Raw genomic sequence first — 13,218 nt, 5'->3', positions numbered from 1 at the left:
CTCCCTCCCTCCGCTCCCGCTGCCGCCTCCCTGCAGGTCCCCGCGACCCGGCTGGGCCGGGCCCAGGCGTGGGGGTCCCGGGAGCGGGGCCGAGGGTGAGCGAGGGCGCGGGGCAGGGCGCGAGCGCGCGGTGCGGGCTTGGGGACCGGCGTGGGGCCGGGGAGTGGCTGTGCGTGCGTCCGTGTGTGCCGGGTGGCTGGGCGCGGGCGGCCGGGAGTGTTGGGAGGAGGTGAGGCCCGGCCGGCGAAGGGGAGGCAGCGGCCGGGGCCCCCGGTGTGATCGTGGGTGTACACGCGGGAGCGCGTGTTTGTGTTGTGAAGGCTCAGGGGAGGGAGGGCGGCCCCAGGCAGGGATTTTCTGTGTGTATGTGTGACGGTGAGGGGCCAGGGGAGTGACCGTGCGCTGGGGAGATTCCTTCTTCGGGCACTCGGGTCTCAGAGGGGTCGTGTGGGTAAAGGGAACGGGTGGCCAAGAGGACGCAGATTGACCAAGTAGAGTGACAGTGTGTGCGTGTCTTTTGGGTTGAGAGGTGGGCGCTCGGAGCTTGGAGTGACCCCGGGTCTGTGGATATGAGCAGGGAAGGTCCTGGGGCCCGGGAAGTGACCCTCTGCTTTTGTGTGTTGCGCTGGGTGAAGCCAGGAACTCTGGGATGTGCCGGGGGTATGCACTGAGCAGGAAGGGTGCGGGTCCTGGGGTGAACCTCGTTTGTGTCGATTCAGAGGGAGGTTAGCTAGGGAATCATCCTGTGTAGGATTTGGCTAATAGAAAGAGGCAGTTAGGTCTCAGGCAGTGCCTCTGTGTAGCAAGGTGTGAGCCGGGTTAAGGTGGTGTGGAAAGAGGGAAGCGGTTCCGAGGGAGTGATCGTGTGCGTGCGTTTGTCTGCTTTGCGGGAGGGCCTGGAGGTTGGCAGCCACGGGAGCACGGGAGTGACCTCTCCCCTCTCTCCAAGGCCATCTGCACCCCCGCAGCTGCTGGAAACAAAGAGCCTGCTGGGGACGAGACTGTGGAGCAGGGTATCCTGGCCGTGAAGTTCCCTTTTCCTTTCACAACGGGTCCCAGAGGAGCCCTGGGGCAAGGAGACGCTTCCAGGTCTCATTTAGGGGTGGGTAGGTCCTCCTGGAGCTGGCCTGGCGGATGCTAGTGATCATAAGCCACAGCCTTGCTAACTTGCCCTTTTATCAGTTCTCATTCTCCACTTGTCTTCTTTGAACCAAGGGTGGGAGAAGCAGCACGGGGGATGGGGGAGAGGGGGAAAGAGAGGGTGGACAGGCCACAGGGAATCCCGCTGGTCTGCCTGCCAGACAACCTTTGTACCCAAAGGGCTCTTGAAGGGGCATTGTTTTTGGGGGAGTGAGGAGGGAGCCAGAGGGCCTCAGCACAGATGCTTATGCTACCCTACATGAAGAAAACCTTTGGCCTGCTGTTAAGGTTTGAAGGTCTAAAAATCTTTTAATAATTTTCATAATGGCATGTTTTATGATGGGGAGGAATTAGCATAGTAAACAACAGTGTGTCCATTAAAACTTTTCCATCCATGAAATAACTTTTACTTTATTTTTCTAATTAAAAAAAACTTTATTTATTTTTGGCTGTGTTGGGTCTTCATTGCTGCATGCCGGCTTTCTCTAGTTGGGGCTCACGGGCTTCTCTTGTTGTGGAGCACGGGCTCTAGGTGCACGGGTTTCAGTAGTAGTGGCACGTGGGCTTCAGTAGTTGTGGCTCCCGGGCTCTAGAGCGCAGGCTCAGTAGTTGTGGCACACGGGCTTAGTTGTTCCACGGCATATGGGATCTTCCTGGACCAGGGCTCGAACCCGTGTCCCCTGCACTGGCAGGCGGATTCGTAACCACTGCGCCACCAGGGAAGTCCCTATTTTTCTAATGTTAAGTGGAATATGGGATAATACTTTAACCATTAATCACACTTTAATGGTTAAAAATAAAAGTCATTTGTATAATAGAGTGCCTTTTTGTAACAAATACTGGTTATCAAACTAGTAAGTGATCACACCATGTCAAAATGTTTTATGGGCTAATGTGCTTATTTGTTCTTGCTGAGCTAATTTGTCCTTAGCAAAATAAAGTGTGTATTGATGGATGTTTTTGTGTATGCATTCTAACTCTTTGTGGATAGTACAAGTTTTAAGAAAGGACATACAGGGCTGGAAACCCACATGGTGTGGAAAAAAGGGACTGATTTGGGGATTTTGGCTCTTGCTAAGCAACTGTGTGATTTGGAGCAAGTTACTTAATTTTTCTTAGTTTCCTCTTTTATTAAAAGAGGGATTTGGATTTAATAATATCTGAGTCTTCTTTCAAGGGTATATTGATATTTTGATATATATAACAGTAAATTAGGCTCATCAAATAAAATGTTTCCTAATGCTAAGATATACTTGAATAACTGGGTCTAAAGCTAGAGTTTTAACTAAATGATATTTGTAGATTCTTGTCCTAACTCTTTCTAGGATGAAGATCTGAGAATGATTCATATGAAAAATAAAATTTTTTAAAAAAATTAATTAATTTTTGGCTGTGTTGGGTCTTCGTTTCTGTGCGAGGGCTTTCTCTAGTTGCGGCAAGCGGGGGCCACTCTTCATCGCGGTGCGCGGGCCTCTCACTGTCACGGCCTCTCTTGTTACGGAGCACAGGCTCCAGACGCGCAGGCTCAGTAATTGTGGCTCACTGGCCTAGCTGCTCTGCGGCATGTGGGATCTTCCCAGACCAAGGCTCGAACCCGTGTCCCCTGCATTGGCAGGCAGATTCTCAACCAATGCGCCACCAGGGAAGCCCTAAAATTTTTAAAAATAAATTTATTTTTGGCTGCGTTGGGTCTTCATTGCTGTGCGTGGGCTTTCTCTAGTTGTGGTGAGAGGGGGCTGCTCTTCATTGCGGTGTGCGGGCTTCTCATTGCGGTGGCGAAAGGGGGCTGCTCTTCATTGTGGTGTGCGGGCTTCTCATTGCGGTGGCTTCTCTTGTTGCGGAGCATGGGCTCTAGGTGCACGGGCTTCAGTAGTTGTGGCACGTGGGCTCAGTAGTTGTGGCTTGCGGGCTCTAGAGCACAGGCTCAGTGGTTGTGGCGCACAGGCTTAGTTGCTCCGCGGCATGTGGGATCTTCCCGGACCAGGGATTGAACCCATGTCCCCTGCACTGGCAGGTGGATTCTTAACCACTGTGGCACTAGGGAAGCCCCGGAAAATAAATTTTTTAAAGTTGATTAATTAGAAAGGTATAATACTCCAGTCTGAACATAGGCATCTATTAATGCAGGTTGAGATTGTGCATAGATTTTTTTAGTAGCTTTTATTACCCAGGTATTTTCCACAAAGTTTACTCCTTTACATGTTTGAGTTTTAAAATCTAAATGCTGGCCTTGACTCCCTGTTGATTTTCATTTTGGGTTTTGGACCATCATTTCAGCCTACTCTGACCTTTCTGAAGCCTGATTCTGTCTGGCTGTGTGAGTTGGGTCACTCACAGCTTTGTGGCCCTTGTAAATGTGAAGAGCAGATCTGTGGCTTTATTAAATTAATAGAAGTTGTCTAGATTGTGGAAAAGAATGGAACTATGTGATATTTTACTGCAGACTTCCTTCTAAATCGGTTGATGTTGATACATTAATCAACCAGATGTTCAGCCAGCTATGCATCCTCCTAGTTGCATTTAACAGATTTTTGAGCTTCTGCTGTTCAACATTTTCCCATTTTGTTCGCCAGCCTATCATTAAAAGATTCTGTCAGATTGTCTTGTTTGAATCAGTATATATATATGTCTGTATCATCCATTTTCCATTTTAGTAATCATATCAAAAAGCAAATGTCGTATAGTCTGCCTTAATCAAGAGCACATGGTGGCTTTTTCTTTTTATTGTGTTCAAAAACTTATTTACCCATTCTAGAGTTTTTCAGTGGATATGTGACAACTTTACTTATGGATTTTTTTTCTGGATTTCCATTTCTCCTTTTTTGAAAATTGAGAATGCATTCTCTCATTTCTGGTCTTCTGGCACCTTGTCAAAATAGCTTAGATAATCAGCAGTCAGATCTTAAAGTTTTTTCAGTACCATGGAGTATGATTTGTTTGGATCAGAAAGCAAATTCTTTTGAACTAGCTCTCTATTCCATTACTGTCCACTTTCCATGCCACTTACCTTAGATGTTAGCTTTGTTTTATCAGAGTTCTTCCTTTCCTAGTTTGAAGGTCATGCTCTTTGGAGAAGATTACGTAAACAAAGAAGAAACTGAAAGGATCTGTATTATCCCTGTTATCTCTTGATATTACAACATCTTCCCTAAGCAATGGGCCCTTTGTTTATCTCTTCTTGTTCTAAACAAGACTTTAAAAAAAAATTGTCCTCTGTCTCAGTTCTCCACTCATTCTGGACTTTATATTTATTGTTTCGATTTTATATCTTTTTATTTGTACTTATTCTTTTAAAAATCTAACTTATCAGAAAGCTCCATGTTCATCCAAAGAGAAAAAAGTTTGGAAATACAGGATTTATGTGAAGAAAAATGAACCTTGAACCCAGGAGACCAGGTAACCTTAGACATGCCCCCCCTCCCCCTTTTTTTCATTTATAATGTGAAGATAATGATAATCGTCTTTTTTGGCTCTAGGGTGTTAGAGAAGAAAAAATGAGGCTAAACATGTGAGACATAGATGTCTTAGGGAATGGGGTTAAAGAGAAAGAAAAACATTCAGAGACAACAAGCTGCATTGGTGAGAGACGTAAGGTGGAGAATTTGAAGTAGGTTTTTAAAATGTCCCGGGAATTAGAAGTGGATCCTCTGGATTGTGGTGGTGGTAAGGATGGTATAAATGGATGATATAAACTTCAGATTAAGAGAAGTGCCTTGTTGAGAAATTAAGGAAACACTCCCATTTACCATCACATCAAAAAGAATAAAATACCTAGGAATAAACCTACCTAAGGAGGCAAAAGACCTATATTCCAAAAACTGTAAGACGCTGATGAAAGAAATTGAAATGACACAACAGATGGAAGGATATACTGTGTTCTTGGGCTGGAAGAATCAATGTTGTTAAAATGACCATACTGGGACTTCCCTGATGGCGCAGTGATTAAGAATCCTGCCAATGCAGGAGACACAGGTTCGATCCCTGGTCTGGGAAGATCCCACATGCTGTGGAGCAACTAAGGCCGTACGCCACAGCTACTGAGCCTGCGCTCTAGAGCCCGTGAGCCACAACTACTGAAGCCCACACGCCTAGAGCACGTGCTCTGCAGCAACAGAAGCCACCGCAATGAGAAGCACATGCACCGCAACAAAGAGTAGCCCCCACTTGCCGCAGCTAGAGAAAGCCTGCACACAGCAACGAAGACCCAATGCAGCCAAAAATAAATTAAAAAAAAAATAAATAAATAAAATGACCATACTATCCAAGGCAATCTACAGATTCAGTGCAATCCCTATCAAATTACCAATGCATTTTTCATAGAAATAGAACAAAAAATTTTAAAATCTGTATGGAAACACAAAAGACCCTGAATAGCCAAAGCAATGTTGAGAAAGAAGAGCGGTGCTGGAGGAATTACACTCCCTGACTTCAGACTATACTACAAAGCTACAATAATCAAAACAGTATGGTACTGGCACAAAAATAGACATATAGATCAATGGAACAGGATAGAATAGAAAGCCCAGAAATAAACCTATGCACTTATGGTCAAATAATCTATGACAAAGGCAAGAATATATAATGGTCTCTTCAACAAGTGGTGCTGGGAAAACTGCACAGCTATGTGTAAAGGAATGAAATTGGAAGGAATTCCCTGGTGGTCATGGTTAGGACTCGGCACTTTCACTGCTGGGGCTCAAGTTTGATCCCTGGTCAGGGAACTAAGATCCTGCAAGCTGTGTGGCATGGCAAAAAATAAACAAACAAACAAATAAACAAAAAAATGAAATTAGAACATTCTCTAACCCCATGTACAAAAGTAAACTAAAAATGGATTAAAGACCTAAATGTAAGACCAGATACTATAAAATGCATAGAGGAAAACATAGGCAGAATACTCTTTGACATAAATTGCAGCAATATTTTTTTGGATCCATCTCCTAGAGTAATGGAAATAAAAACAAAAATAAACAAATGGGACCTAAGAGAAGTGCCTTGTTAGTGGCAATTCAGGATTTTGGGGAATAAAAAGTGAATTTTTCCTAATTAGTATAAAATCTTGATCAGAACACTTCTAGATCCCTGGTATGTAATATGTGGGTGTTTATTAACTAATTTAATGAAACTTGATTGAATACCTACTTAGTATAACCTAATATACTAGATATTAAGGGAATATATGAGAGGTCATCTCTGCCTTCAAGGGCCTTATGTTCCAACAGAGGTGGTTAGTTAGCCTCTTATAAATATACACAGGAAATTTCTATTTACTAGACCTGGGCTTTCTCCCTCTTCCCTCCACCCCACTCAAAAGTAAGCATTTATTGAACACTGACAGCATTGGAATTTTTAAAAGGTGTACAGTTAAGTGATTTTTAGTATAGTCACAAAGTTGTACTATCATCACCACTATCTAATTCCAGGACATTTCACCCCAAAAAGAAGTCCCATACCTATTAACAGTGATTCCATGTTCCTCTTTCCCCCCAGCCCTTAGCAACTACTAATCTTGTTTCTGACGTTATGGATCTGCCTATTTTGGACGTTGCATATAAATGGAATCATACAGTATGTGGCCTTTTGTGTTTGGCTTCTTTCACTTAGCCTGACATTTTCAGGAGTCATCCATGTTGTAGCATGTATCAGAACTTTATTCCTTTTTATGGTTGAGTAATATTCCACAGTATGGATGTATATGGCACATTTTGTTTTTCTGTCAGTTGATGGACATTTGGGTTGTTTACACTTTTTGGCTGTTATGAAAAATGCTGCTGTGAACATTCATGTACAAGTCTTTGTGTGGACATATGTTTTCAATTTTCTTGTTTAACTCTAACATTTTGAGGAACTAGCAAACTTTCCTAAAGGAGCTGCAACCATTTTAGATTTTCCCCAGCACTGTATGAGGGTTCCAGTTTCTCCACATCCTCTCCAACCTTGTTATTGTCTTTTTGATTATAGTCATCCTAGTTGCAGTCCTAGTTGAAGTTGTGGATCAATGTGGTTTTGATTTGCATTTCCCTAATGATGTTGAGCACATTTTTATATGCGTAACGGCCATTTATATATCTTGTTTGGAAGAATGTCTATTCAGATCCTTTGCTGGGCTTGATTTTAACTTTCTGTATTAAACATTCCCTTAGTAAACCATACTGTCCAAATCCCACAGCACACAAATGCTCCAGTGGTAGGTTAACTCTGGTTTGTCTGTGTATCATTTGATTTCTCTGCTTACCAAGAATCAGTTGTGTTTGTCCTCAGATTTACTTATACCACTGGTACTTGTGAGTATAAATTAGTAAATATTACTCAAGTAGATGAAATGTGAATGCACGAGGAATTGTTTTTATGCATTGCTTTGGAAAGACTTGATAAAGGCATGAAGCTGAAAGAATTGCCTTTCAATGAATTACATTGTGGTCAAGACAGCTGAAACAGATTGGGGAAACCTTATAAATCTCTGGAAGGACTCTGCTCCTAGAAAACTTTGCAAGTATTTTTAAGTCCTGTTCTACTGTAAAAGAGAGGAAAACGGACATTGTAGATAATGGATTATGAGTGTGGTTTATCCAAGGAAGGGGGGAGCTGCATTTGGCAGACCCAAAGGTCTTGATGCTACATGGGGAAATGAATGTACATTTATATGTTTAAAGTTAAAAATGGTTATAATATGTATGTGTCATTTTAAAAAATGATTCCTTGCTCTACCTGACTTTTATGATTAATTCATCAGTGAGAGTTTTCACTATTCAAGGTGCCCTAAGGAAGATACAGATAAAGTGTTGAGGAAATGAATAATTCTGATTTCTAGGAATCAAAACAATACTTTCTCTGAATAAGTGACACTCTAGCTGGGCTTTACAGGCAGAATGTCAGGCTGAAACACCAGCCCCACTTTTGCCTGAGGCCTTTGCTGTTGATGTTCCTTTTGCCTGTAACCTTCTTGTCCCAGTTATTTATCCCCTCAGCTCCTTCACGTCTTTAATATCACTTTCAAAATGATGCCTTAAAATTGCACCCTTTTCCACCTTCCACCCCTTCTGCCCCTCTCCCACTCTAATCCTCATTTATGTTTTCTTCCTGCTCCAAAGCACCTTTTCCTGTGTGACCTGTTATATATGTTACTTATTCTCCGACTTCTCTGTGTAGATCCATGAAGGCAGGGATTTTTGTCTGTTTCTTTCACTGCTGTATTATCTGTGCCTAGAACTGTGTCTGGCACAAAATTAGATGCCCATCTCATATATATATATATTTTAAATTAATTAATTTATTTCATTAATTTATTTTTGGCTGTGTTGGGTCTTTGTTGCTGCGTGCGGACTTTCTTTAGTTGAGGCGAGCGGGGTCTACTCTTCGTTGCAGTGCACGGGCTTCTCATTGCGGTGGCTTCTCTTGTTGCGGAGCATGGGCTCTAGGGCACGCAGGCTTCAGTAGTTGTGGCATGTGGGCTCAGTAGTTGTAGCTCGCGGGCTCTAGAATGCAGGCTCAGTAGTTGTGGCGCATGGGCTTAGCTACTCCGCAGCATGTGGGATCTTCCCGGACCAGGACTCGAACCCGTGTACCCTGCATTGGCAGGCGGATTCTTAACCACTGCGCCACCAGGGAAGCCCCCCATCTCATATTTATTTGAGGAATTAATGACTGAATGAACGTAGAAACTGAGAAGAGTTGGAAAGAGTATTCTCTGGGCCATGGGAATGGTGTTGGAAAAGGTACAAAGATGCGACAGCGAGGGGAATATTTGGGGATACTGGGATGTGGGGATTAAGGCAGGAGGTGAGTCGCACAACTGCCACCATGTTAGAGTAAGGCCTTGAAGACTGAGCTGAAGATTTGGCACTTGCTCTGAAGACAAAGGGAAACTTAAAGGATTCGAGTGACATTGTGGTTTTAGAAAACAAAGTCTGGAATTGTTGAAGATGAAAGGGAGAAGGGAAGAGACTGGGAGCATGGTGAAAGATAACAATAGTAGAAATGGGGAGAACTCAGAGGACTTGTTTGGCCTGCACTGTATTTTTAAAAATTGCATTGGTTGTTAACCATTAAAAATCTTGAGGTGTCACTTAAAAATCTGGATTGTGGTCTGCCTTTCTAAACTTGGAGGTATTGGTAACATTAGGCTCTTGCCATGTGGCAAAAATCCTCCAGAGTTGTCTAGTGGGGCATCAGCTGTTCACTTTGTTAGTCCCTACCCAGCCATCCTTTCACTGACCTTTTTCTCCCTTAGCTTCTGGATCACCTGCCATAGGAGGCGGGATGAACTGTGATGCTCTTGATTTGGGATGGAAAGCCTGTTTGGAGGAGGGTCAAATTGGTGTGTATTCCTTCCCTCATTCCTGTTACTCACCATCACCAACTTAAATGCAAATCCTTATTTCTGCAGTTTCAAACCCTTACCATCTGAGCACCTCTCCTGCCTGTAGTCCTTGCAACTTCTGCTGCACTCTGTTCTTTTTTTTTTTTTTTTTAACATCTTTGTTGGAGTATAATTGCTTTACAGTGGTGTGTTAGTTTCTGCTTTATAACAAAGTGAATCAGCTATACATAGACATACATCCCCATATCTCCTCCCTCTTGCGTCTCCCTCCCACCCTCCCTATCCCACCCCTCTAGGTGGTCACAAAGCACCAAACTGATCTCCCTGAGCTATGTGGCTGCTTCCCACTAGCTATCTATTTTACATTTGGTAGTGTATATATGTCCATGCCACTCTCTCACTTCGTCCCAGCTTATCCTTCCCCTTCCCCGTGTCCTCAAGTCCATTCTCTACGTCTGCGTCTTTATTCCTGTCCTGCCCCTAGGTTCTTCAGAACCTTTTTTTTTTTTTTTACATTACATATATATGTGTTAGCATACGGTATTTGTTTTTCTCTTTCTGACTTACTTCACTCTGTATGACAGACTCTGGGTCCATCCACCTCACTACAAATAGCTCAATTTTGTTTCTTTTTATGGCTGAGTAATATTCCATTGTATATATGTGCCGCATCTTCTTTATCCATTCATCCGATGATGGACACTTAGGTTGCTTCCATGTCCTGGCTATTGTAAATAGAGCTGCAATGAACATTGTGGTACATGACTCTTTTTTTTTTTTTAAATATTGGCAAATCAGATCCAGCAGTGTTTTTAAATTTTATTTATTTATTTATTTATTTATGGCTGTGTTGGGTCTTCGTTTCTGTGCGAGGTCTCTCCCCAGTTGCGGCAAGTGGGGGCCACTCCTCATCGTGGTGCGCGGGCCTCCCACCATCGCGACCTCTCTTTTTGCGGCGCACAGGCTCCAGACGTGCAGGCTCAGCAATTGTAGCTCACGGGCCTAGTCGCTCCGCGGCATGTGAGATCTTCCCAGACCAGGGCTCGAACCCGTGTCCCCTGCATTGGCAGGCAGATTCTCAACCACTGCGCCACCAGGGAAGCCCTGGTACATGACTCTTGTTGAATTATGGTTTTCTCAGGGTATATGCCCAGTAGTGGGATTGCTGGGTCATATGGTAGTTCTATTTTTAGTTTTTTAAGGAACCTCCATACTGTTCTCCATAGTGGTTGTATCAATTTACATTCCCACCAACAGTGCTGCACTCTGTTCTTTTCCTTCTCAACCTTTGCCTTGAATCCACCTCCTACCTCTTCGTATTTGAAAGCTACCCTGCTATCTCTGACTATACCATTTTCCTTGAAACACTCTCTAATGATATTTTATCATATTTAGTTTTCCTTTATTAATTTTATCTTTTAGTTTTAGTACTTCCTCTTTTTCAACTTTCCCTTTTTTTTCTTTCTAAATTCTTGAGGTGGAAACAGATCATTGTTTTTTTTCCCTTAAGACCACAGGCATTTATGATAACACTCCTTTCATCATTGTTGTAAAATTTATGAATTTAGATATGTTACAGATAGTTTTGTGGTTTTGCATTATGGTCTAAGAATGTGTCATAGAATTTCTAGGTTTTCACATTAGAACTAGCTGTGTCTCTGCGTTCTAGTATGAGAACACATTTTATGAAATATACTTATACCTCAGAAAAGAAAGTATTATTTCCTTGGCTTCTTAGTCTCCTATTATATAACTATTAATTTTACTTAAACTTAAAAAAAATTTTTGAATTTCAAACTTTGAGATAAGTTGATGTAGTATACCCAGATTTCCCAATTAAGGTTTCACCACATTTGCTCTATCGTAGTCTCTTTCTGTATCTAAGTCTGTCTATCTCTATCTCTATCTATATGTATGTATGTCTCTATCTACCTTACATCTATATCTGTATCTATATTATATCTATATTTATGTATCTAAATCTTTCTTTTCTGAACCTGACTCTGCCAAGTTGGCTCCTACCAAGGGAAATGGTTTAATTTATGCTTTATATCAGTTCTGTACTTTTAATTCTTTGTGTTGTCATCTATTGTTAATGAAACATTGAAGCCTCCAGTTATAATACAGGTTTATTTTTCAAAATTTTTCTTATATTTTTGTTTTTCTGTTATTCTCTTAGGGACATATACATTGAATAGTTTTTGTTTCATTTTTTGTTGTACTTTTTATTTTTGTGCAAGGCAGATTTAAAGAATCTCCTGAAGTCATAATGTTGCCCATTCCTTTTTGGATTTGTGTTTTTTTTTTTAGTTTTAAGTGTTGGGATTTGTTTCCCAGTGTATATGTGGACCATTCTGCTTTCATAGGTATTCATCCCATTTACATTAAGTGAAGTAATTATGATATTTGTGCTACCCTCCATTATTGTGATTATCTTTTAAAATGTAAAATCCAGTTGTTTTTAGTATAGCCACAAGGTTGTGCAACCATCACCACAATCAATTTTGGAACATTTTTTTCCTCCCCAAAGAGACCTCATATTCTTTAGCAGTCACTCCCCAAACCCCACTCCCACAGCCCTAGGCAACCACTAATCTATCTTTTGCTGTAGATTTGCCAATTTTAGACATTGCATACAAGTGGAATCATACAATATGTGGCCTTTGGTGATTGGCTTCTTTCACTTAGCATAATGTTTTCAAGGTTCATCCATGTCATAGCATGTATCAGAATTTCATTCCTCTTTATGACCAAATAATAGTTCATTGTATGGATAATACCATATTCTGTTTATCCATTCATCACCTGATGGACATTTGGTTTGTTTCTACTTTAGAGCTATTATGAATAATGCTGCTATGAACATTCATATACACTTTTTTGTGTGGACATATGTTTTCAGTTTTCTTGGGTACATACCTAGGAGTAGAATTGCTGGGTCACATGGTAAGTCTATGTTTAACATTTTGAGGAACTGCCAAACTGTTTTCCAAAGTGGCTGCACCGTTTTGCATTTTCACCAGCAATGTCTGAGGGTTCTAATTTCTCCATATTCTGGCCAATACTTGTTATTGTCTTTTTTATTATAACCAGCCATCTTTTAAGTTCATATATGTTATCCCTCATTTCCCCTATATATGTGATTTCTCTAATGGCGTGTAAATTTTCAATTTTTTAAAAGCTGAATTGGGAGATACTGTCAACCCATTTACCTCCTCCTTCCCTCTCCCCCCTTTTTTACATTATTAGCAACATTGCTTTAGCAGAACTATTTTCATTATTCTTACTGTTAATTCCATTATTAGCTTCTCTCATGGGAGAAATGAAGCATTTAGGAGTTTGCATATTTTTCTTCTCATGCACTTTGAAATTCTATGTTTAAATCTTAAAACTCCCTCAGTATTTGCTTTTAGTTTATTAGATGATTTACTGTTAATCTTTTGTTACTATTTGAATCTATTTCCTTTTACAAGTGTCATGTATTTTTCATGGCTCAGTAGTTTCATCATTTTTTGAATTCTGAAGTTCTTAACATATTCTTCTGCCTTCAGAAACTTTTTAGCCATGGCGCCATTCCTCTCATTTTTGTGCAAATATTCTGAGTCTTTCTTTTCCATGGTTAAAAAAAAAAAAAAAAAAGCAAAGAAAAGAAAAGAAAAAGGAAAAAAAAACCCACACCTTTTTTCTTTGTTATAAAGGCATATTTGTTTGATATAAGAAATTTGAGGAATATGGAAAAATGTAAAGAAGAAGTCTGT

The 13,218-nt window shown here is 41.3% G+C and overlaps 1 protein-coding gene across 4 annotated transcripts in view; it reads left to right on the top strand.

The window, feature by feature from the left end:
- The window catches only part of TMEFF1 (transmembrane protein with EGF like and two follistatin like domains 1), a 92,589-nt gene that overhangs the window by 692 nt on the left and 78,679 nt on the right, over window positions 1–13,218 (top strand). For 3 of the 4 annotated variants that reach the window (XM_082468708.1, XM_082468711.1, XM_082468710.1), the window contains exon 2: window positions 9,371–9,457. The exons of the other annotated variant lie outside the window; for it this stretch is intronic. In XM_082468708.1, coding sequence (XP_082324834.1) covers window positions 9,371–9,457 — 87 coding nt within the window. The remainder of the gene's footprint in view (window positions 1–9,370; window positions 9,458–13,218) is intronic. 4 annotated transcript variants of the gene reach the window in all.

This window comes from Balaenoptera physalus, assembly GCF_965194825.1.
Source record: "Balaenoptera physalus genome assembly, chromosome: 7".
Classification (NCBI taxonomy): domain Eukaryota; kingdom Metazoa; phylum Chordata; class Mammalia; order Artiodactyla; family Balaenopteridae; genus Balaenoptera; species Balaenoptera physalus.
The sequence above is the reverse complement of the archived record's forward strand: the minus strand, read 5'-3'. Positions and strand labels throughout refer to the sequence as shown.